Source organism: Chanodichthys erythropterus, chromosome 11 (genome assembly GCF_024489055.1).
Source record: "Chanodichthys erythropterus isolate Z2021 chromosome 11, ASM2448905v1, whole genome shotgun sequence".
Classification (NCBI taxonomy): domain Eukaryota; kingdom Metazoa; phylum Chordata; class Actinopteri; order Cypriniformes; family Xenocyprididae; genus Chanodichthys; species Chanodichthys erythropterus.
The window spans coordinates 12,667,268-12,693,666 of NC_090231.1; the positions used below are offsets into that span (position 1 = coordinate 12,667,268).

Below are 26,399 nucleotides of genomic sequence, written 5' to 3' on the forward strand. Positions count from 1 at the left end.
TTTTCTAACCCTAATCCTAATGACTTTTTTTTTTTTGTGGGAATCAATCCTGTTAACAGGCAAACTTTACAGTTAAAATGCATAAACAGACTAGTGATGTCTTCAGGACTGCTTAGGGACAGTCACATTATCCCCAGATTCTTATAAATAATGTCCAGGCTTGCAGAATGGGTTCTTTTCAAAACTATATTGTAGTCCAGAGTGCTACACTGATTTGTATTCAGTGCTTGCATTAAAGGCAAATGTTCTCTCTGACATTGAATTATGTGACGCAGGTATAGTACTGATCAAGAAAAAGGAAGAATTATGTGTGCTACATATAGTACAAACGTGACCTATATGCATACGAACAGGAATAAATGACCAAGAACAAAAGCACTGCACTGGTGGTAAGTCATACATGTGTGATTAATAATGTTTAAAAGAATGTGTATTAAAGTTAATGACTGCAATTGGTCAAAGAAGTCATTAGCCCTGATTTTTCTTGGTAATTTAAGAAGTTTATTGAACAAACCCTTGAAATTGAAATCTTTTAGGAAAAGTGAGCATGAAAAAGTGCTCTAAATTAGATATTTAAAATACACAATCCATTGATTTAAAGGTACAGGATGTTACTCTAGCGGTTAAAAGAACAAAACTGTGTTTGCGCAAGAATATTGTTTTGGTTTTGACTATGTGGATGAATATAACCCTTCATAATATAATGCTTTACAATGAACACTGTTAGAGAGATGCATATGGCAAATTGTCTGTTAAGTAAAATAACTTACTCACCTGTTGAGTAATAAAAACGCCATCTCCTCACTGCTTTTACAAAATTTCAAATCCCTCGGTTTCCGCCATCCTCAAAAAGACAAGCCACATGTTGATTCTTGTTTTATTACGAGCTCTGTAACTGTCGCATTCTCTTTTTTTCCAGTAGAATCTCCTGTGTTCTGCGTTTATTTTAAAAGGTGATTCCCTGGAGGTTGGAGATTTAGCCTGCTTCATGTCAACCCTTCTTGCTCGTTGTGACAACTAACCTATACACTCTCAAATGCTGCGTCCCATTTCGGAGGCTGCATACGTCATTAGACATTGACTGTTATTCATTGTGAGGTGTAAAATACTGTAATTTATTTCTTACTTTGCAATTTACTGGTTACTTTTCTTAAATGAGACTACCTCAGTGTGGCCACAAAATCCTGGATAGCTCCTCGACCTCCTGAGGACACAGACTTCGAAATGAGACGCAGCTTATACTCAGATAAACTTTTCTTTATTTATGGATATGACAAGACACACACGGTTGAGTGATGTATGCACGTAATTTTCCATAAAAACCATCCCATCAGGGCTAATATATAAACACTTAAAATAGGCTTACTATAGTGAATCAGATTAAGACAAAAACATCCTTGGAAGGATTAATGATGTATTGACTCTTTTTATTAATTTGAATTGTATTAATTTTGAACAAAAAGTTTAATATTGTTCCTTTAAAATTTTAGACATCATAAAATAGGTGTCCGTTAAAGCAAAAAGAAAAGAAACTTGCTGCAGGGTCAGAATCTCAAAGCAATCTTTAGGATTATATTCTACACTGGAGTGTAGTGAGCTGGAGCCCTCATTTGTAAATGTAACTCGGATATATTCACCAAGATATATTATTTGTCAGTTTATGGAAATAAATTATAAATAAGCAACCAGTGTTTTATAAAATGTACTGCTATTAAATCTTATTTGTTTAGCATAACCAGATCACTGGTTCAAAACTGACTACACAAGTAGAACACTAGCCTACACAGTACTGAATCCCAGAGTGATGTAGACACAATGCACTGTGTTAATTAATTTGATAGGCCAGAATTGCTTTTGCCCTAAAACTGCTCCAGGTGAGGCTCGAACTCACAACCTCGGCATTGCTCTGCATTGTACTGCTATATAAGTACCGCGCGCTAACCGATTGCGCCACTGGAGCTTCAGCTGCTTTATAAAACATACAATCTGAGCATCTAGGCCTAATGATGACAATAGAATGCTTAAAAAGGGAACGTAACACGGATCTCTCAATTCCTCACTCTTACTAGTGATGTTACACATAACGCTTTCGGCATCAGTTATCCGTTTATTCACACGGACAGTTTCTCATCTTACCAGTGGACCAGTCTACGAATGGGCAGTTTGTTAGTTTGTGTTTTATGACTGGAACTCTACTGCCCTCTTGTGGTGTGTAAGTCTCTTTTTAGTCGCCATTGTGGTAATTTTCCTTAAAAACCCCTGCTTGGTAGTTAGTAACCTATATAATAAGTGTCAGTGTTGCACTGAACTTTTTTTGTAAATGTAATTTTATGTGTGTTATAGTGTTACTGTTCTTCGATAGACCTAGAAGCATGAATTCACTTCACAAGTTCACAAGTCATGAATTTAACCACTAGGCGACAGTTCATGCACATTGGGATCAACACGAATGGATTATCTTTCATTTATCCATGAATAAATCAACAATTTTTGTTTGAGTATTTAATTATTTTTGACTATTTAATTAAATTATTTGAATATTTAATTTAGGCTGCCATTTAATAAAACATCCGAAGAATAGCCTTTTACACAAAAAGGCTTCCTGCATCTTTGGCTCAAAGCAGCTGGCACGTTAACCCAACCGTGAGAGAGATTACAACAAGGCAACTTAATTCAAGAAAACTCTTATTAATAATATTATAAATAGGTTTCCTAGCAACTGGACTCTTGTGTTCCATTTTATTTCGATTTGCAACCCTGAAAAACCCCACTATTTGGACCCAATTAATTACATACGGGATGTGGAGAATTTCCTCATTGAGTTCAGGATGACATGCATTTCAAAATTGCTCCAGGTGAGGCTCGAACTCACAACCTCGGCATTGCTCTGCTTTGTACTGCTATATAAGTACCGCGCGCTAACCGATTGCGCCACTGGAGCTTCACGTGACCCATTACTGGAGCTCATTAACTGGCTGTCAATAGTCAAATTGATAGGATTGTTTTTCCTCTCGAAGACACTGGAGAATAAAGCATATAAATCTAAAGACTTCGTACTGGGACTTTGTCCACACACACAAATTAAGACACACTTTGGATTTATAGCAACAATGCATCATTTAATAAAGATTACTGTACATATTACATCAGGAGAAAAAATATTTTGTAAGTACCCCAAAATACAAAATCCTAAAGCCATCTGTTTTGTTTGAGCATGGTTGTGCAGTAACGATAAATACGAATACAATTCCCAGTCTCATCTAACAGTAAAAAGTGTTAGTGTCTGTATTTGCTCAAACACGTAAGACAACATACAATAAAAGGCACATTCTGTAACTGCATAAAAATAGAAATTTAAAATGTCTGCATGGACAAAGAGGTAAAACATCAAGGACTGTTCACATCCCATGACTTGGCAAAAAAGAACAGATTGGGAAAACACTGAGAGTTCACTTTCATTCATATTAATGCAGATGCTTGAGAAAAACCTTGGTTCCTATGTAGCTTTGTGCAAATATGTCATACAGGTTGTGCATGCATCAACCATTATGGCTCTGCTTTTACAGTTCTCCTGCGTCGTGGGTCTGTCCTCCATCCTCTCCCTCGCTCTCTTCTTTTGATCCCTTCATGCCCATGTCACCTTTCCATACCTCATTCAGGCACTCTGAAAGTGATGGAAACGAGGCCTTGAAAATAATGGCTTGATGTGTAAGTGTACGTTTGTCAGGAAGGATTAGATTGGGTATTTACTACCTTGGTCTGAGTCTCCGAGCACATGGGTTGCACAGAAGAATCTGTCAAGTTTCTCATCTTGATGATGAAAGTACCAGCTCTCCACAACCTCTTCATACTCTTCTAACATGGTCTCACACTGTAATATAAACATAAAAAGACAGATACATTTTAACACACTGTCCCAAAAGGTATTTTGATTTGGATATCACTACCATTAAATTTTTTTTTTTTATTAAAGGGATAGTTCACCCTCAATAATTACCCCAAGCTTTACTCACCCTCAAGCCCTCCTATGTGTATATGACTATCTTCTTTCAAGATGAAAACAATCAGAGATATATTTAAAATATCCTTAGTCCTCCAAGGTATATAATGGTTGTGAATGGGGGGCCATGTTTTGAAGTCAAAAATAATGCATCCATCCATAAAATAAGCTAGTTATTTGAATTTATAAAGTCTTTATAAAGATATTTTTCATACAAAAATACATCACTTTGCTTCAGAAGGCCTTTATTAACCCCCTGGGGCCAGTTGTTCAAAAGTAATCCGATCATATTTTGGCTATAGGATTGGATCAAATCTTGAAAATCGGTTGTTCAAAAGGAAAAAGGGATTCTGAAATCAGATTAGATCACAAAATCCAATCCTAGTTTTAATCTGGATCAAACCTTCAGTTTGTGTTGTTCAAAACTTGTCAGTAGGATTTGGATAACTTCGATCCAAAAAAACAGGATTATCCTGATCCTGATCCCAACAGGGGTAGGATTCCAAGGTGGATTTCAGGAGGAAAATGTAGTAAAAATTTAAAACTGGTCAAAAAATACAACATTTATATCATGTAATATACATACCCATTTTTTTTATTTTGCTCTTGATTAGTTTAACTGTTAAATAAATTAGAAGTAGACATTAACCTACATATTTAGCCTTTTGGTAACCTACTGTAAAGTAAAAAAATATCCAACAAAAATATTATATGTAATTCAAAACCCATATTCTTTCTATCATCATATCCCTTTAGGGGCTCCGTAGAGCATTGGTAATCTAGATTTGGTCATCTAGATTTGGTCATCTGGCAATCCAATTTTTCTTTGAAAAACCAGCACAAAAGTAAAATGGATTACCTGATCCTGGATAGCAAAACATGGGATTTCCAAATCCACATCATTCTAATCCAGATTAAACTTTTTGAACAACTGGCCCCTGGGCCCAGTTTTTCAAAAGGTTTAATCCGGATAAAATTGATCCGGATTTAGTAATCCTTTTTTTGTGATCCGTGATCACATAATCCAACTTACTTTTGGAGCCAGTTTTTTAAAGCAACATCGGATTGGATCAATCTGATCCGGAAAGTAACTTTTCAGGATCACCAAATCTGGATTTCCAGTGCTCTACGGAGGCCCTAAAGGGACATGTTGATAGAAAGAATATGGGTTTTGAATTAAATATATTTTTGTTGGATATTTACAGCTGTTTGGAGATTGTTTTATGGCACCAAAATTTATTTTTACTTTAGAGTAGGTTACCGAAAGGCTAAATATGTAGACTAATGTCTGCATTTAATTTATTACTTTAACAGTTAAACTAATCAAGAGCAAGATAAAAAATGTGTATGTATATTACATGATAAAAATGTTGACTTGTTTTAAAGTTTTACTACATTTTCCTCCTGGAATCCACCTTGAAATCCTACCCCCTGTTGGGATCAGGATAATCCTGTTTTTTTGGACCAAAATGATCCAAATCCTACAAAAAGGTTCTGAAAAACCCAAAATAAAGGTTTGATCCGGATCAAAACCAAGATTGGTTTACGTGATCTAATCCGATTATGTAATCCGTTTTTCTTTTGAAAAACACATTTTCAAGATTTGATCCAATCCGTTATCCAAAATCCTAGTGGATTACTTTTGAAAAACCGGGCCCTGGAGTCGTATGGATTTTTTTTTTTATGGATGGATGCATTATTTTGGCCCCCCATTCACAACCATTATAAACCTTGGAGGACTAATGATATTTTTGAATATATCTCTGATTGTGTTCATCTTGAAAGAAGATCATATACACATAGGATGGCTTGAGGGTGAGTAAATCATGGGATAATTTTCCATATTTGGATGAACTATCCCTTTAATATCAATTAATAACAATACATCATCTTAGAATATAAAAACATGCAAATACATCACCTACAGCTCTTTCTTTGTTTGTAAATGTGTATTACCTGTCTCTTCAGGTCTGCCACCTCCACTGATGGTTCATCCCATAGTTCATAAGGGACACCCAGTTCTACCTTTACTCCCTTATCCACCAGGCTCTTAAGTGTGTTCATGGTTTGGCTTGTGCCCTGACAAACACAGCAGTCTATAATGAATCGTCATTAGTCTGCAAACAAAGATATACATTTTCAAAGCATCTCTTTAAATGAGGACTGACTGAATTGAAGAGTAGAGAAAATAGTGCTGAGGTGAGCTTAATACTTTGGCATAGCGAAGGCTTCCTGGTCTCTCAGCATGGACTTTATACTGCAGAATTCTTTCACAGATGTTGTCCATGGCCTCAGTGAGTCGTGTCTCTCTGGAAACAAATAAATCGTAATAATGGCAACAGGAGGGAGAACATCAATAGGTTTTAATTTTTTCCTAAACTCCATGGTTCTTTCTCTCTCTCTCGGCAGTTTTTCCTCATAGGCACAGAACGGACATGTCAGTATCAGTATGTCATCAATACTCACGAAGTGTTGTATTTGATTTTGCGCCTGCGCTTTCCAGTGTCCAAAACTTCTCCGAGCTCTAGAACTTCCTTCGAGCGGCCAGTTTTTTCTAGGGCGTCCTGCAACTCCACCGTCAGTAATTTACAAACTATTAAAAAAAAATTATATTAACAACGCAATAATTTCTGTAGTTTAAAAAAAAAAAAAAAAAACACTTTACAACCTGAATGAAAAACAGTAAGTACGATTTTCACATGTAAACAGAAGTGCACAGACAAACTCTGCACTGGTTGATATTTGTAGAAGAATTATAATATATTTTACGGTGGTTTTCATGATAGTTTCTTTTATATTTAACACCTAAGGGGTAAAGACACTTTCTGTTTCTTACCCTCGCATTTATTCGGCAATCGCTCCTCTTGGTTTGCCAAAACGAGGCTGAACATACAAAACAGGAAAACTGCAAACATTTCCATAGTGACCTCTGTTTCTAAACTCTGTTTGGACTCAATAGAATTTCACGTTAAAGCCACATCGACATTTTTTGAGGATGGTAACTTCAGGCTAGTGGAAACAGAGCATGCGCACTGCCAAAGCAGATGGTAAGTAATGGCAAACAAAACAAAACACGCGTTATCGATTTAGGCATAGCTAATCGAAAGCACAAAACAATGATCGAGCTGACAATAAAGTGGCGTTCTTTAAATAAGTAAAGGAAATGTAACGTAAGATAAACATCTCAGAAGACTGTGGAATGAGTGCAACAATAAATTCGTGATCTTATTTTCATTAATTCTAATGATAGCTACACTGAGACTACTTTAAGCCAAGGGCAGTGTTAGATTACTGACACTTCATCACTTTTAAGTCTTAATTTAAGACCTGAAAAATTCTAAGTCAATAACATAATTTGCCATGGTTACTGGTAAGATTTCTGTTGAGAAAAATGCATAAAATTACACTCAAAATTTAAGCTATATTAGGCCTATTTAAAATATATATATATATATATACCTTTCAAAAGTTTGGAAACGATAAGGTTTTTAATGTTTTTAAAAGAAGTTTCGTCTGCTTACCAAGGCTGCATTTATTTAATTAAAAATACAGTAAAAACAGTAATATTGTGAAATATTTTTTCAAGTTTTTTATTTGAAAATATTTGAAAATGTAGCCTAATTTATTACTGTAATGGCAAAGCTGTCACATGATCCTTCAGAAATTATTATAATATGCTGATTTGCTGCTCAGAAAACATTTGTGTACAATTTTACAAAATATTTGTGTACAATTTTTTTTTCAGGATTCTTTGATGAATAGAAAGAATTGATATTATTTGAAATATAATATTTTGTAACATTATAAATGTCTTTACTGTCACTTTTGATCGATTTGATGCATCCTTGCCGAATAAAAGTATTACTTTCTTTTATGTTTTTCAAAAAAATAAAAATTCTTACGGTAGTGTATAATGTTACAAAAGCTTTGTATTTCAGATAAATGCTGTACTTTTAAACTTTCTATTCACCAAAGAATCCTGAAAAAAAAAGTATTATTTTCACTGTTTTCAACATTGAAAATAATAAGAAACGTTTCATCAGCATATTAGAATGATTTCTGAAGGATCATGTGACACTGAAGACTGGAGTAAGGATGCTGAAAATTCAGCTTTGTCGTCATAGGAATAAATGACTTTGTAAAATAAAGTAGTCAACATTTGAAGTGGATCAAAACCTTTCATCAAATATATACCAAAACTTTCTTCTTAGAACAACTTTGAAGAATGTTTTTGATCCACTTCTTTTGATCCAATTTTAAATTGTAAAAATATTTCACAATATTACTGTATTTTTTTAATGAAATAAATGCAACCTTGGTGAGAAGACGAAACTTCTATTAAAAACATTAAAAATCTTACCGATCCCAAACTTACATACATTACTTAAAAAATGACCACGCATGAAGTGTGAGAGAAATTGGATACTCCCTCATTGCCATTGTTGTAGTACATCCTCCATGTAGGTCAAAACATAAAGGACGACCAACACAGGCTTAGTGAAACAACTATACATTACTATTGATATCTATAGAGCTTTAATCCCATGACCTTTTGGCTGTCAATAAGACCCAAAGCAGTGTCTATGTGATCTATTGTTCCACCTGTCCTTGAGCGAGTTGAACAGGTTTAAAGTTTAGGTGATGTTTATTTATAACAGTGACATGTACATTGCATTAACTCAATTGGCTGGCACTTGAATTTCAAAGCCATTCTGTCATCTATAAATCCATTTGGAAAAGATAAATAAATAAATAAATAATAAATCCTTGACAGTAGATTGTTATGTCAGTATGTCTTTACTGGATTGGCTTTTGGAAGAGAATTAGTTAAAGTTTGTGTGCCTTCAAAAGGGGTGTCTGGGCGCATCACCCGTCCCTCTTAGGGATTCAGGTGTCAGTGCCACGCATTTATTGACAGCCGATATGGTATGATGAACCTTCTGGTGGGTCCGTGAGAGAGGGGGCTGAAAAACCAAGGAGAGAGAATGATGAGAGAGATGACAAATCCAGACAGAGAACTGAGATAAGTACTACGTGAGAAACACTCGGAGTGAACAAGAAGGCCAAATGGTGAGTGAGACTGGGTGATTATTTGCATGAATGCACGTGTATATGCAGGGGGAGCTGCATGCTTAATTATGGGACTTGGAAAAGAGGGAAAGCCCATGTGTTAATGTGAGAGCGAGAGACACAGGAAGACAGCGATGACGGGGACAGGTGGCAGTGAGAGAGGAGTTGCGCTCAGCATATTCCTCTGAGCTTTCAGGGCACAAATACACTGAAAAATAAGGGGAAAAAATAAATGGTTACCCAAGAAAATATGCATGGTTGGAACAAATGCAAAAGAGCAACATGCACTATGTTATTATTTTTTTTTTTAATTGTTTACATTTTATGGGTGATTTAGTTCTATTAATGCACTGATTATACATTTTGTGTAAATATTTGATGACCCTTCCTGGCTGTTGTCTCTTAATAAGAAAGCTTTTGTTTCAGTGTAAGCTAGAAGACTGTGTGTGTGTGTGTGTGTGTCGTCCTGGTATGAGGACCAAATGTCCCCACAAAGATAGTAATACCAGTCATTTTTGACCTTGTGGGGACATTTTTTGGTTTCCATAAGGAAAACAGCTTATATGACAGCTTATTAAATGATGTTTTTTGAAAATGTAAAAACGCAGAAAGTTTTTTTGTGATGGCTGGGTTTGGGTTTAGGGTTAGGGGACAGAATATACAGTTATACAGTATAAAAATGATTATGTCTGTAGAATCTCCCCATAAAACATGAAAACCTAACATGTGTTTGTTTGTGCGCACACCCGTCTCAGTATCAGTAATTGTTTGTTATGTCACTGTGTTTTGAGCTAGACTGGCTGGACGGATGGAGTTACATCCATAAACAAACGACTGTCTTCGTGCAGGTATACACACAGAGATATAAAGGCACTCAACGTACCCAACATTACATGTCATGAAGATTAACTAAATATTATATTGAAAATGCAAATGAATGCCAGAGCATTTACCCATTTAGAACACTCAAGGATACCCATACCTGGTCTACCGGACAAATCCTGGTTGTCACAGCGACATCAAACAGAAAGCCAACACCTGCTACGCTGTTCCTGTTATATTAGACACATGGACTCTGCAAAATGACTGAAGTCTTATACTTATCATCCTAAACAAATACTCTGCAAATAACTGCCTTACCTGAAACTGCCTTCATTACTGGATACATTGCAACAAGGGACATATTACGCAAAGACAAAACAAAAAAACAAAGGTGAGGTACAGGTAAGTGCTGTATCTGTTTTCTGTTTTTGAATTAAGCCTTCAATAGACATTTTGTAATGTTCATACATTAGTTTGATATACTGGGATTGATTTAGAAATTAATCTCATATACAGTAGATAAGATGAAAATTTCTAATTATTCTGTGAATCTGTCCAGTCTGTCAGCCATCAGTGCCATGTCATTTTTTATTGTTTTATTATTGGTTTTATATGTATGTTGCCATGAGGCCATAGAGTCACAATAGCATGTTTACATGATAATGTGACTCTCTATGTGTAATGTGTGATATGTTGCATTGCAAAAGCATTCAAACCCATAAACAGTTATTTACAAATCATGTTGAAATTATAGGATCTTTATGATGATAATAATTTTAATTATTAAAAAAACGGTTGGTTGTCATTGTTTCAGGTTTGCAGATTTACTGAAATAGGGTGTTTGAACATGGTTCAGTCCTGTTGTAGAAGTTCAAGAGTTTTACAGATGAAAAACAATTGCCCTAACAAGGATACAATTGCTTTACAATTGGCCTCCATATGTGAATCATTAAAATAACTACCACATTTCCTGACAACCCCACTGTCAAGCATAATTATTCTGGTTGTGAATCTGAGGTGAAAATGCATCCAAGGAATTTTGTGGTCAAGTTGCTTTTTAGTCATAATTCAAAGACATATGTGTAAGTAAAACTTTGCCCACTCCTCAAAACGAAAGAAAAAACACATAGGCATTTTGTTTAATTTAAGGAATGAGTGCACATTTTACCAGGAAAATGATCCCAAATGTAGCCTCAAATTTACATGGCAATTGCTTGAGAACAAAAAGGTGAATGTTCTGCAATTGGCCAGTCAAAACCCTGATCTCAGTCCAACTGATGATCTGTGACAGATTTTGAAAATTGCAGTGCACTGGCGTTATCTGAGTAACCAGAACAACCTGTGGTGCAAATCTGCATTGACAAATATGCCAAAATCAAAGCTGAACAGTGTGTTCTGCAAGCAAGTTTATCCACAAAATATTAATATGCATAGTCTGAATACAGAGAAATAGTTTGTCAACAATTACGACTTAAATGTAGGCCTATTTATTTATTATTAATGAAATTTGTTATTTTAAAATATTATTTAACAGAAGAGTGTTGCTAGCTGCAGTTTTTCTGATAAAAGGGGCTATATGTAGAATTCAGAAACCCTTATTATTATAGTGACACCGGTGGCCATTAAGTGAACTGCAGACAGCAAATTATTTCTTGTGCTCGCACTGGTTCACAGGTAACGTATAGACTGAACGTGACGTTTAGATGAATATGTAAATATATGCTGCGCACTTTTCTCCCAATAATAAAACAAACACAACAAAAATGGCAGTGAAAACAGCAGTTAAGAAAGCATCTGATTGTAGTGATGTGGATATGTTTGCTCAAGCTCTGCAATTCACCGGCATCATGACGACAGATGAGGTAATTAAGATTACACTGATAGTTTGATATATTTGAGACTATATACTATGCAGATCTGGCTATGTAAGACTACATTTTGTATGTAGTATCTTTTATTTGCATTACACATACAGTATAGAATAGCTCTTTCAGCATTATCCTGGACATTGAATAATAATCATTCAGTGTCACTGAACGGAAGAGAGGATCTCAGGATTCTTATCATTTTCCTGGCAAAAATGGCCCGAGTCCGTCACATAAAAGTCAGTATATGTGCTTTCACAGACAACCCAAAAAATTCTTACATATAGCCATATAGCCCCTTTAAATGATCAAAGAGAACAAAATTTGTTTAAAACATCTAAATACGTTTGCAAGGTTCTATATTGGGATTTTGTGTTTTTTTGTTTGTTTGTTAGTTAAAGATACTTAGATTCATTTAGTGTGTTTCCCTCAAAGAGGTAAGACAAGAGTGCAGTGCTAGTGTTGGCCTGTCCGGTATGTGAACACAACTTGGATCACGACTACACACACATACTAACACAAACATGCAAACACTCATAGGTGGCTCATATACCAGCACACTTAGTTGGCCCCTGGCCTCTCCTTACCCCTTGCCAGACCCCTAAGAGCTAAAATGTCCCTCTAAATCATATCCTTTCCCACATACACATACTGTCTCTCTTGCACACAAACACACTTGACTGGAAACTTGACTTTAATATGAGATATCCAATAATACCAAAGTTTTCATCAAACCTCTTTAAACACAACTTCTAAACCTCTAAACATATTTTATTTTGCTGTTTTATGTACAAAATGACTCCTCCTGACACTTTAACCTCTCCAGGGCATGTCTAACCCTTCTCCATTGCCAAGGGAAACTACACCGTCTGCAAATACACCGTTACCCAATCATCCCTGAAACTGAAGCTAAACTCTAGGTTACAGAACAAGACTAAACATCGTGGTTTACAAATTCTGATGGCTGTTACTGCTGTATGTGGACAAAAGCATAGCTTAAAAATAACTAAATAGTTATTTTAATTATCAGAGCCTCAAAATAAATTAACAGAGACAATATATATAAAACGTGTTGAATTATATATATATATATATAGATATATAGAGATCTATATCTATATATATATATAGATATCTATCCCTCTTTGTCCTTTGTTCTCTTAAATTTTCCTCCTTCATTTCTATCCATTTCTCCCCTGTGCAGTATGCCAGAGAAAGTGTGCAAGTTTCAAGGTCAGTGTTATCATAAGCTGAAGAGGTCCTGTCTGAGGCGAGGAGCTCTGTTCCAAGATCCATTCTTTCCTCCTTCAGCTGAGTCACTGTTCTACAAAAGAACGCCCCCTCCAGGACTGACGTGGAAGAGACCCAGGGTAAGAGAAACTGACTGTTTCTTTTTTATGTGTACATGTAGGCCTACTAATAGTTAATTTTGTCAACCTTTGGAAGTATATTATCATGTAGATTGCCTCAAAGATTTTGCTGGTGCTAAAGATTCACACCATTACACTGGAAAAATGTATTGGAAAGTCTGATGTTTCTGTTCATAAGGTCTGGTGTCAGGTCAGTAGTTTCTGACCCCCTAGTATCAGTGAGTGGATCTATCCTGGTGACTCTTGTGATTCTAAATGTGGCTGCGCAGTCAGCAGCATTAGAGATATGTTTAATTAAAGGCCTTTCTGCCAGCTGCAAGGCGTCGGTAACCTGACTCTTTTGGAGAGTGCGTGTGTCGCGTGTATGGCTTCAAATGAGGGAGATTACCAACATTTTATTTTACATACAAGATATTCTGATTAAAAAAAAAAAAAAAAAAAAAAAAAAACAAGAGAACAATTAAAGCAATGTTCTAGAGTTTCAAGGAAAATCTAAAAAACTTTGTTTTGCTATAAGAAAACAATTTAGAAAATAATTTAATGAAAACATTAATACTTTGCCATTGTTTACTGTTATGTGTTACTTTACTATTTCTAGTGCTAGTTTGTGAAACACACTATCTTTATAACCATGAAAATGTATTTTTTTATTATTTATATTTTTTATTATTCCTTATCTAGTTTTGAAAAAAAAAGTTTGAGGGTCTTTTCTCTTATCCTCTTACACCCAGGAACTGTGTAAAGACCCTCGACTATTTGTGGATGGAATCAGCACAAGGGATCTGCACCAGGGCAGTCTGGGTAACTGCTGGATGGTGGCAGCCACATCATGTTTGGCAGCAGAATCCTCACTCTGGAAGAAGGTCAGAATATATATATATATACAAAAGTTTGGGGGCTATATGATTTTTCAAAAAGAAATTAATACATATAATTAGCAGGGATTTGTTAAATTGAAGTGAGAGTAAAGATATGTATAATATTACAATTTCAAATTAATGTTGTTCTTTTGAACCTTCAATCCTGAAGTCCTGATCGTAGTTTCCACAAAAACATTAAGCAGCACAACTGTTTTCAAGAATCATAATAATAAGAAATATTTTTGAGCAGCAAATCAGCATATTATAATAAATTCTGAAGGATCATGTGACACTTAAGTCTGGAGTAATGATGCTTTGCCATCAAAGGAATAAATTACATTTTAAAATACAGTCAAACCAAAATGTATTCAGACACCTTGAACATTTCATTCATTAATACAATTTATTTATTAGAGTTAAAAAAAAAAAAAGGTAATAAAATACGACAAGATCTCAGAGTTGAACTGTGTCAGAAAAAAATAAAAATTAATTATGTCAGATGACACTTAAGCAAAACATGGTCAGGTCAAAGTGTCTGAATAATTTTTGGTGCCAAATGTTTATACATTTTACTGGTAGTCTACTGTATGAAGAATATTTGGGTATAATATGTCACAGTTTACTTTATTGTGCTATCCTCACTTACATAAAAGAACTATAGTGTCCTGAACCCACTAGTAAAAATATATCAAAAACGTCTGAACAATTTTTGGTTTGACTGTACATTACAATGGAAATATATAGTGAATATTGGTTTACTAATTGCTCATTTATCAAGATTTCACTCCTTTTGTATTGTCCCTTATTCAGGTGATCCCAGACCACGCTGAACAAGAGTGGCACCCAAAGCGCCCGGATCAGTATGCTGGAATTTTTCACTTTCGTTTCTGGCGACTGGGCCAGTGGACAGATGTTGTGGTGGATGACCGTTTACCAGTCAGCGAGGATGGAACGCTGCTCTTCTGTCGTTCTGCAACACCTCGGGAATTCTGGAGTGCTTTGCTGGAAAAAGCCTATGCCAAGTGAGATACTTGTGAAATAAGAATCTATAAGCTTATATGCACTTTCAATAAATTATTATGTGGTGGAATTGATAGTTTTGCTTTCTGAAAGAATGTCTACATAGTAGACCAAGGTCCTTTATTTCAAAATCCTATTATCATCTCTCTTTCTCTGTCTTTGTCAGGCTCAATGGGTGTTATGAGGCTCTAGAGGGAGGTAATACAGCCGAAGCTCTTGTTGATTTTACTGGTGGCGTCTCCGAACCACTGAGTCTGAACCAGGAGGAGCTGATCGACCACGCTGACCAGAGAAAAATGCTGTTCCAGACACTAGCCCATGCCCACAGTCACAAAGCACTCATCACTTGTTCCATTCGGGTCAGAAAAACTTCAGTTTTTCAGTCTAAACACCCTGCAAATCAAGCAAATACCATATGATAATTGGTCTGTGTGGCTTGATAAAAATGACACATTCAGTCACACAGCTCTTATTTTGACCTCTTTCTTTTGTACACATTTTGTCTCTTTTTTATGTTGTAGCCAGCAGAAGGAGAGCAGGTAGAATCAGTTCTTGACTGTGGACTGATAAAGGGTCATGCATACGGTGTGACTGCAGTCAGGAAACTCCGTATGTCAGAGACTCTGCACGGCATATGTAATGCAGGCCGTTTGTACATGGTGCGGATGAGGAACCCCTGGGGCACGGCGGACTGGACAGGAGCTTGGAGCCAGGGGTGAGTTAATGTCTGCCAGTCTCTCTCAGAAGCCCATAATTGAGTTCTTGACTTTTCCCATGGTGCGTTCTACTGCCTAAGTAACTTTGGCTAGCAATCTTTAATTGAGGCAGGCACTATGTGGAGAGACTTCTCATTCAGAAGCTTCACCTCCAGAGGCGCAATTGGTTAATGTATGGTGTTTATATAATGGTACAGAGCCATCTTACCACGAGGCGGACACTTTGTAGTGTAGGTGCTAATCTTTCAACAATTTGAAACTTGGAAGTTGGAATTGGTGAAATCAAGCTCTATATAGGCCATTTCTGTAATCAACATTTTGGGTTGGCTTTTCCTATAGTGTTTTGTAATAAAGTTTTGCAGCAGTAGCTGCATGCGGCGCAATCGGTTAGCGTGTGTACGGTGTACATTTTAGGAATTCCCCACACCTCAGTCATACAACGAAAAGGCGTCATGCCTCAGACTAAAAGGCTTCAGTCACTGGCCAAAACGCATTCAGGAAAAACTATGTCAGTTGTCAGGTCACGTACAATTAGGCATCAGACGAAACAGCCTCAGACTAAAAAGGCATCAGACGAAAAGGCATTGGATGAAATGGACTCAGACAAAAGGCATTTGTTTGTTTTTTGTGCAGTTTTTTTGTATAGCCTAACTTTCTATTGCATTTTAACCCATCATAATGTCATCCTTCAGTTGTCTTTTTCTTTCTCCCCTTTTTAAATATTTCACTGTTACTATTGCCAAATTGATGTAAGGTGTGTATGCATGCATGTTTATTATGTATTATCTATCTATTGATGGTATTCATGTAATGAATTTTATTCTTACAGCTTTAATTAAATATTAAACTGGTTAGGTTCTATACAGAAAAGAACATGCCTATTTTCACATTGGTCTGCAGAAAAACAGCAACGGGCTGAATAAAAATGTAAAGTGTGACTTCCATCTAGATAGTGGTATTCTGTTTTTATTGTAATTTTTATTTTTTATGCATTCCATTTTTATTCTTATGTATTTGTTTCCTTTTTATGTAAAGCACTTTGTGCATGAAATGTGCTATATAAATAAAATTGCCTTGCATTGCGTTGCCTAATTGACTGACTGACAGTAGGTGGCGCTGGAACAGCAGAAATAAAGCCATTTCTTTGGTAACCTCTGTACACAAAACAGCTATGCTTATTACAACGCAGTCTAATAGCTCGAAAGATTTTTTTACTTCCCTTATGAAAATTAACCATGGTTTTACTATACTATAGTTTATGGTATTTGTAAAATTATTATTATACAAATAGTATCAATCCGACAAAAAAACATAGTTAACACACTTTTAACTATTGTTAATTTTCGTAAGTGTTTGCAATGCAAGCTAGTTGCAGTGTGCTATTTAGCTAACTTTTTATGCAAATAAAACTAGTGAATAATACAAAATAATCACATAAAGGGATATGTTTCATACAACTTAGTGTAACATTTAACAGAAAACTGTGTGCATGTGACGTCACATTGAGGCAGGGCAATTCGCTTCATTCTAAGTCTGATGTCATTTTATCTGTGTCTGTTTCGTCTGATGCCTATTGGTCTGAGTCTGTTTTGTTCGATGCTTAGTTGTACGAGACCTGACACCTGACATTGTTTTTCCTGAGACCTGAAGCCTTTCAGTCTGAGGCATGACGCCTTTTTGTTGTATGACTGAGGTGTGAGGAAGTCCTAAAATGTACACCGTACGCATGGTACTTATAAGGCAGTACAAAGCAGAGCAATGCCAAGGTTGTGAGTCCGAGCCTCACCTGGAGCATGGTTTTAAAATTAAAAAGGTATTCAAGTTGGAAAACAGGGCTAAGGTCTAACATAATTGGTCTTTCATTTTAAACTCTATACTAGAATACAGATGTTCCAGTATGAAAAGAGTTCAAGGGCTAATACGAAAAACCCTTCTAACTTTGGCTGGTCATCTTCAATTGAGGCAGACACTCTGTAGCGTATGTGCTAATGTTCCAACAAGTGACATTTCAAGGTTTGACTTTATATTTATAATTAAGTATCCAAGTACTATAACCAAGGCTTTTTTCCATGGTGTTTTGTGACATAATTCTTTGACAACTGCTCCAGTGGTGCAATCGGACAGGCAGTGCAGAGCAGAGCAATGCCAAGGTTGTGAGCCTCACCTGGAATATAGTTTTAGAAGATGCAGGAGTAAAAAAAGAGTTCAGGCTCTATCGCAAACAACCAGTCTAACATGATTATCTTATATCTTCAATTGAAGTGGAAAATATTTAGTGTATGCTGTCAAATAAGACAATATTTTCAAATCATTTTTTAATCAAAATTTTACAATTGGAACAAACAATGACATGAAAGTATTTTATATTTAATGCTTGTGATATCTTAATTGGTTCCCTTCGCAGGTCTCCACAATGGCAGCAGCTTAGCCGCAGAGAAAGGGAGAAGATGGGCCTTATTGTCCGAGATGTTGGAGAGTTTTGGTAGTGTAAATTAAGATACAATATTTCAATACGGATGTGTATACATGTTTTGACTCAGTATTGTACATTTCTTATTTCCTTTAGGATGGAGTTTGAGGACTTCTGCCGTTACTTCACAGACATGGTGGTGTGTAGGTTGGCAGAAAAATCCCTCCTCTGGTCACAGACTCACTGGAAGGAGGTGTGCTGTCAGGGGGCTTGGACCTACACATCTGGGATCCCACTTCCTTCCTCATCTTCTTGTCGTCTGAACATCAAGAACCAGAGGCCTTCAACAGGGCCCCAATGGTCCAAACAAAGGCCAGCTCAAAGACTAGATAAAAAAGAGCAAAGACTGAATGAAAGAAAGAAGGAGGGACCAATCCAAAGAGAAAAACAGAAAAAGAAAGAGAGTGCAGAAGTAAAACCAAAGCATATGAAGGGAGGAAAAGAGCGTGTGAACAGACATGAACGAGGTGTGGGGATGAGATGGGAGAGGCAAATTGACAGAAGTCGTCGATGTGGAGGATGTATCAATCACAGAGACACGTTTCTACACAACCCCCAGGTGAAATTATATGTAAAGTATATGTATATAGTATCTAGATATTAGAATATGGTTAGGTTTATGTTCAGGTTAATGGAAAAGTCCCTTTAAAAATATTCCACCTGCTAATTGTGCTATAAGTGTCAACTATTGCAGAGCTGAAACCAACTTTAATTAATCATTCTTGCAGTATTAATAAGCTGGAAATGATATCACTACAATGTCTACATCTATCTCATCTTGTGTCTCATCTTATCATATAACTTGTGTGGCCTTTTCCCTCTACTCTTAATCATATATTCCATAGTTTCACATTCACGTTTGTCATTCATCTCTCTCTCCATCCCTCTTTTAGTTCATTTTTGAACTGGTTGGAGATGGGGCAGAGGTGTTGATAAGTCTGCAACAGGAGGACAGGAGGATGAAAAGGAGGGAGGGAAGTGGGGAGAACTTACCAATTGGCTTTGAGGTTTTAAAGGTAAGTGACTGAGTAATCAGACATTTACAGAACAGGTAAACAGATTTTAACTTTGTCTGTCAATTTATGTGGGTTGTAGGGTTTTATTTATTTAATTTTTACAATAAGTTATACACAATCTATGCAATTTTACACAAGCAATAGTGTTGTTGTGCAGTTGATTGCGATTATGATATGTTTTATATACAAGAGTTCATTATACACCAACTTAACATTGACATACAGTACTGTGCTAAAGGCCACCACCAGCTTTGTTGTTTTGGCAATGTTTTAATGACCATCCATATTTGTTGTTTGTATTACAATACAAACAGAAAATGAAGTAAATATGTACACAAAAATATAATCAGAACAAAATGGCTTCTTTAAGCAAAAATCAGTATTTAGTGCGAACTCCTGGACTTCTTCCAGTTTCTGAGATGATATTTTGAGTTTTCTTGGCCTTCCAGTCCTTTTCCTTTCCATTTAGGTTTAGGAGAGCCAGGTTCCAGCTATTGCTCAAGTGTAAGGGGAGGGCACAAAATATTTGCCACTTTAGCCTAGAAGCCGTTTTTTTTTTCTTCTGTTTTTTAATATAACATACAAATTTCCTGTATTTTATTGTTATATTCTGATGAACAGACTATGGTCATTATACCATTGCTAAAACAACATCTAAAGGTGGCCTAAGACTTTTGCACAGTACTATATCTGAATGAATCAGTGTTTTGGAACGAATCGCTTGAATGAATGATTCACTCATAAAGACAGTTACTGGTTGCCACATACTGGCGTACCACTGTAACCTGCACAGACTGACAGTCTGTAACTCGAAAACACAGACAAACAGAGTGATACGAATTGAGGAATTTAACTAACTGTTCTATCATTTCAACTAAATCACAGTAAATCTCTAGACTTCATTAAAGACCAGGGGCCGTATTCACAATACCTTTTATCTTACCACTAAGAGTTCTCCTAAATAGCAGTAAAAGTTCTTAGCTAAGAGTTTTCTCTTAAAACCTATTCACAAAACTTTTACTAAGGAATAGACAGAAGTCTTAAGCTAAGAGTAAGGGCGGGGTTGACCTTGTTGCTATGGAGTAAACACACAGTGATTGGCTGATGGGGAGGAGTCAGTAATTTAATCATAGAAATATTGTAGAATGAAGTGTCATGTTTCCATTTTAAAATAAAGGTTTTAAAATACAAATGTTGCCCTATTCAAATAAATATTTTTATTAAAAATGTTGCCATATTCAAATAAAGGTATTAAAATGTAGGCTAAGTCACTAATTAAACTAGTATATACAGTTAAATGTGGACCGCCTCTTGGATGTCTGCATCTCAAGAGAATGCAGAACGCAAGCGACAAATCATGTTTTATAAACAAAGTTTGGGAGGAACACATTCAAACGGTCTAATCAGCTCGAGAGGAGGAATATATACACAGACGAGAGCCGACTCACTTATAGTTAGGCCTACTTCAACAGTTTTCTGCATCGCTCCGACACCCTGCTCCTCACTCGGCTGGGGATACGGGGAGAACTTTGGGTTTGGGCTAAATTCCAATCTCGGTGCCCTCGATCCCCTTGGACAGCACACCAAATACGCTTAATTTAAAAAAAAAAAAATTCTATTCAATCATTTGTAAATGTGAACTCACGAAAACCACTGCCACAGGTATTGTACATCGGACAATATTATTTATTTGTTAAAGATTTATTTTTGGCGTCTCAATGTAGATTCTCATCTATAAATCAAAATGTATTGCATTTATTAAGAAAAGGTTCAGCACCCAAGGCTCTATCGCTATTGCCAGTGTCTTTGGGTGGATTAGGACTGTTTGTGATTTGGTCTTAGTGACTTAAGCCGAGTTCAGACTGCACGATTTTAGCCCCGATTTTGGCTCGCCGACAGGTTTTGAGAAATCGCCGACAAATGCCCGAAATCACATGCAAATCGCTGCTCGTTCACGCGAGTGAAAATCACGCAGTGTGAATGGGCAAAGACGTTATCTGAGAGAATCGCCGACGAGTCGCTGTCGTCCGTGAGATATTTGGCATGCTAAATAGAGTGCCCCAGGGATGACGCGTTTTTGTAGGCCAACCCGGAAGTTAGCGTCGCACGGGTTCCCTCGACTGAAAGCCTATTCATTTTTCCCATAGACTTTTGGAAAATCGCAGAAAATAAGCTCTGTGTTTAACAAAGGGTTATGACACTTACACGTTTTGTCTATCAAGATAATCTTTACAAGTTAACACAACATTTATAGATTTTGAAGCCTAAATAAAGTGGTCAGATATAAAAGGCTAACAGTAGGCTATAAACGGACTACACACCATGGTCGCGGATCAACGTCACCACCACCAAGCTTCCTCAAACTCTATTTAAATTTAAACAACTCTATTTAAAAACATGCTCGCTGATTATGATCTGCGCTGTGTATGAATACTTATACACTTTTTCATGAGAAATGCTGTCCAAATGTCCCGTTTTTAATGATGACGTCTAAAGTCCCCGCCAAAGGAAGTAGTCCCTTTTAGCAATTTGTTAGCAACCGCCGATTTGAAGACACAGTAAAAGTTTAAAAAATCACAAGTGGGTTATAACTGGTGTGTTTTATGTCATAGATCAAAACGTGAAAGTATTTAGAGGCTTTGTTAACCACAGACCTTATTTCAGGCGATTTACCAAAAACCCATTCAAAAAGAAGTCCAAAAATGCTAACTCGCTTCCGGGTTTTGCCTACAAAAACGCGTCATCCCTGGGACACTCTATATCTGGACCTGTCGCGATTCAAAATCCTGCAGTGTGAAAAGTGTTCTGACTGAAAACTACATCTGCGATGACCGACAGCCAATGAGAGAGCAAGATACAGAGCAGCGGGGAGTTCGGGGAGGAGTTATAGACCACAATATCAGCAAGCATGGCTTCATTTCAGATGAACATTACAGATGAACATTGATGTAATGTTGTAATGAACATTACAACATTACATCAGAACATCAGATGACATTTGCTTGACCATCCGCAACAGCAGCACATTGAAAAGTTATGTATTTACCTCCAACTCTCGTTGCAGAACACACAATCCACAGTCTCCCCAACCATATCCTCCTCCATATTCTTCTTTTCTTTTTCTTGTTTTCGCTGCAAATCAGCGCACATGCAATTCCTATTGCAAGCTTCTTGCGGGCTACCGCTTTTAATAATAATAATAATAACTCTGTTCTTGCACGCGTGACATCGCGTTGTTTCCTTGTCACATCTCGCGTGTGTTTGGTTGTGAAACGTAGTTTGCGTGCCAGACAGAGTTGTCGGCGATTCTTCCTATTGTTAAGTCATGCAGTGTGAAACCTTCTGTCGCCGATCCATCGTGCAGTTTGAACACAGCAGCGACTGAATGCTGGCCAAGATAGACATGCAGTGTGAAAAGAACAGTGACCCGACTACTTTGAAAATCGTGCAGTCTGAACTCGGCTTTAGGAGTCCTCTTGACTACTCCTAACATTTCACAGATTTAGCGCTAAAATGCTTTGTGAAATACTCTTAGAGCAAAGATTTAGGACTCCTAAAATTAGGACCGACACGCCCATTATTTTTAAGAGTTTCTCCTAAATCGGCAATTTAGGAGCTACTTTTAGCCTTAAGATGTTTCGTGAATACGGCCCCTGATAAAGATCATTTTAAACAAACATTCATTGCTCATTATTGGATGAACTTTTCCAGAACGTTAGCGAAAGTTCTGAGAATGTTCCCTGTCCTAGCTGGGCCTCTATTTTTCTTTCCGTCAGGTGGAGGTGAATCGTGTGTGTCGTGTTCAGTGTTTATGTGAGCAGGCTGCTAGCTCTGTGTATATGGACTCTCGTAGCGTCACCTTGCGGGTGACTCTCGGTCCTGGACGCTACGTCATCCTCCCCACTACTTTCCAGCCTGGTGCCACTGGTCGGTTCCTTCTGCGTTTTTTCTCACACTCACATGTGCGCCTCAGGTACAGGAGATCAGGCCACTCTGTGTCTGCTGCTTTGCATTCAAATAAGCAACTGATAAGTAAACAAAATGTCAGACCATTGCCTAGTAGTTTTAAGCAGGGCTGTCACTAGAGGGGAAAAAGGATTCTAGGGCTCCCCCACCACCCCCTGTCTCTCCCTATTTTTTTATTTTGTCTACTGTTTTCAGGGAGTTGAAGGAAGAGCTACCTGCTCCTTCATTGTGGCAGTGTTGTATTCCGGAGCCCAGCGCTGTAACTACAGTTCATCTGCTCAAAGCATCTGGCCTTAGCCATCCCAAACAAACAGGTTCAACAACTCAACTCATAAACTTACTTTAAGGCAATTGACCAACAAACAGGACTATGATTTTAGTAATCATTTTATGTTATAATAACAATAATAAAATAAAAATAGAGCAAGTTGGTCTTGAAACCATTTTTGAAAATTATAGAAATAGTCAGTTTTAATTAAATTATATGAATTAAACAGCTTGTAAACATACTTTATCACTTGAAAAAAATGAAGTAACCCATTAAACATGGAAGTATTATTGCAAATATTTAAGACGTAATGGGTTCTTTAAAATTAAGTCAAATATATAACCCCATTGAACCTGTTTTCTAAGAGTGCATATATTTCAGCTCCTGATGTGTATGCTGTCATCCGGTGCGAGGAAGACTCTGTTAGGACTAGAATTTTCAAAAAAGATGGAAGCCCTGAATTCAACACCAAAGCCATCTTTTATAGCAGGAACCCAAAGTCAAAAATCTCCATTGAGGTTAGAGGATATACTACATCTTTTATGTTGATAATGTTTGTATTAGTGAGGCAAAGGGTAATTATGTGTGTGTTTGATTATGCATAGCTGTGGAGAAGAGGCATGTTGTTGGACTCATTCCTGGGTGGAGCACGACTTCAGACAGGAGGAAATGAACGAGGACAAAACAGAGTGATTGACTTGCAGGGTGGCCAGTCACAGGGCTGTGTTTTTGTAGAGACCTCCTCTAGCCAGTGCCTGACAGACCTGTGACTGACAGGTGGGCTCAGGGTAATGACTGATGATATGTCATCATTTGACCGAACAAGACAAACTACATTTCACAACTAAACTTCAGCATAGAACAGCACCATGAACTTCTTACCGGGACAATCTCCCTCGAGCACCCGTGGATTATTCTTTGCTCAAGGTCACAATAGTAATGGTGGTTTGTGCTAAAGTCATCAAATCTGCTGGCCAGATAAGGAAAATATGAAGAATGTGTTGGTTAGTGATAATGTTTTGTTCCAACAAATATGATTACACTGTAAGAAAAAAAAAATCAGCAGAAAAACAGAAAATGTACTGATGATTTTCTGCCAGAACAAGTTTTAAAGTATGTATTCTTTAACACAAAACATGACGCAATGCAATGCGGAATTCAAAATATGAGTAAAATTCCTTCATACTAACAGTACATGCCCCTATATTTACAGACTTTTCTTAGAGTGCACTAAATATAATCATAGTAATCTACTATTCAGTTTGAAAGGGTGGTAATGGTTGTTCATTTATCTCAGGGAGCCTGTAGGGGCCGGGTGTGTCTCATTTGTCTGAAAAGTGAAGCCACGGGCTCTTTGATCGCCCCCTGGAGGCTGGATGCAGTACAGGTCATAAAAACCGCCCTCTCAATGCAGTCGAATGAGACTTCAGTGAAAACTTAAAAATAAATTCTGCTTCAAATAAAACTTTCTGAAAGATGGTTTTGGTCATTTAAGGTAGTTTTTATCACACTGATATATATTCAATTGTTCGTTTTTGTGATAATTTAGATTTTAGCTAGCAATTTGATGCTATAAAAACGGGGCGTGTCGTCATGATTCGAAGTTGATTGACAGCTTGTCTGAGGACTGTCGGAGCTTCGAGGGGAGATTGAAGATGTATTAACTAACTGTTAATTTTCGATTTCTTTGTCATTAACACCAACAAAATGAGTTGTTCAGCAGTAAACTGTACTAACCGACCTACAGGATCTGACGGATCACTGAACTTTTTTTCTGTAACATCAAATGTGGGCGTTATAAGCTAATTAATAAATGTTATTAGTTAAGATAACACACCTAATATTAACCATGTCGGGAAAAAGCAGGTGATCGTTATCTGGCAGTTACTTATTATTTTTATGGGTATAAAATAATAATTAGCAGGACAAAACTAATGATAGCTTACTCTAATTACAGCAATCGATCTCCTGTAAAGTTAGTTGAACTTGATTTAAAATGGCAGGACCGTTTCTGACGATTTAGAGTTGTTTCTAGTGGCATATTATATTGATTTTATCTACTGAATTTGCTGTTTCAAAAATATTGCTCTAGAAACAGAATAGCCTATTATTTTATAGGTAGACTGTTAAATTGTGTATATTTTTTATAGTCTATTTAAAATACATGAATGATGACGCAGTCGTCTGGGCGGAAGTTTGATATCGCGACTCCGCCTCCGGCTCAACTGACGATTCCTTCTGCGCATGCCCAGGCTCCAAACTTTTTTTTTTTTTGACGTATTGCGTAACGTGTCAGCGCCCATTCATCAGCCCATTTTGGCTTCAGTTCAATACAATGGAAGGAAGCGACGTCGCGTCGTCCATCTTTTTTTACAGTCTATGGTAGGGGCTCTATACTAACATCTTAAAATGACTCTTAACATCTCTCATTTAAATTCTGCAAAACATCTCAATTTAAATCTGTTCAAGTTTATTTGTATAGCACTTTTCATAATACATATTGTTACAAAGTAGCTTTACAGAAAAAGCTTGTTTAATCTTTAAATGAATCTGTGAACCTGCCAAAGCTCTTATTTTGTACTGATTTGAACAGTAATAAATATTTCAGTCAGTTTTGTATTTGTGTGTGAGGTCCTGGTAAATGATGTGGGGGCCAAATGTCCCCACAAGGATGGCAGTCATTTTTTTGTCCTCATGAGAAAAAAAGCTTACAGAAGTATGTTTTTTACAAATGTAAAAATGCAGAAGGGTTCTGTAATGTGTAGGGTTAAGGTTAGGGGATAGAATATACAGTATGTACAGTATAAAAATCATGTCTGTGGAAAGTCCTCATAAAGCATGGAAAACAAATGTGTGCGTGTGAAATTCTTGAACACATGAACTGAAAACAACAAGGCAAAAGCAACAAAATCATTTTATACTTATATTTAAAGGAGTGTTACAGGTAGTGTAGATG

General features: G+C 36.7%; 2 protein-coding genes and 2 non-coding genes across 4 annotated transcripts; 1 reads left to right on the forward strand and 3 right to left on the reverse strand.

Annotated features, from left to right (window-relative positions):
• Positions 1 to 1,866: 1,866 nt before the first annotated feature.
• Positions 1,867 to 1,960, reverse strand: trnai-uau (transfer RNA isoleucine (anticodon UAU)). The gene is made up of 2 exons: positions 1,923 to 1,960; positions 1,867 to 1,902 (listed from the first exon to the last, which is right to left on the reverse strand). It is a non-coding gene; the product is annotated as a tRNA-Ile (tRNA).
• An 887-nt stretch (positions 1,961 to 2,847) lies between these two features.
• trnai-uau (transfer RNA isoleucine (anticodon UAU)) lies at positions 2,848 to 2,941 on the reverse strand. The gene is made up of 2 exons: positions 2,904 to 2,941; positions 2,848 to 2,883 (listed from the first exon to the last, which is right to left on the reverse strand). It is a non-coding gene; the product is annotated as a tRNA-Ile (tRNA).
• Positions 2,942 to 3,122: 181 nt separating this feature from the next.
• cnpy4 (canopy FGF signaling regulator 4) lies at positions 3,123 to 7,017 on the reverse strand. Its single transcript, XM_067400451.1, has 6 exons — positions 6,837 to 7,017; positions 6,467 to 6,593; positions 6,213 to 6,309; positions 5,957 to 6,079; positions 3,754 to 3,871; positions 3,123 to 3,664 (listed from the first exon to the last, which is right to left on the reverse strand). The coding sequence occupies exons 1-6, from the start codon at positions 6,919 to 6,921 to the stop codon at positions 3,561 to 3,563; spliced, it is 654 nt and encodes a 217-aa protein (XP_067256552.1). The 5' UTR covers positions 6,922 to 7,017; the 3' UTR covers positions 3,123 to 3,560.
• A 2,819-nt stretch (positions 7,018 to 9,836) lies between these two features.
• On the forward strand, positions 9,837 to 24,572 carry LOC137030250 (calpain-5-like). The gene is made up of 14 exons (XM_067400450.1): positions 9,837 to 9,918; positions 10,032 to 10,294; positions 12,962 to 13,127; positions 13,859 to 13,990; positions 14,798 to 15,009; positions 15,174 to 15,366; positions 15,529 to 15,722; positions 18,128 to 18,205; positions 18,290 to 18,752; positions 19,087 to 19,209; positions 22,986 to 23,182; positions 23,371 to 23,489; positions 23,825 to 23,961; positions 24,049 to 24,572. Exons 3-14 carry the CDS (start codon positions 12,963 to 12,965, stop codon positions 24,211 to 24,213), a joined length of 2,178 nt encoding a protein of 725 aa, XP_067256551.1. The 5' UTR covers positions 9,837 to 9,918; positions 10,032 to 10,294; position 12,962; the 3' UTR covers positions 24,214 to 24,572.
• Positions 24,573 to 26,399: the final 1,827 nt, after the last annotated feature.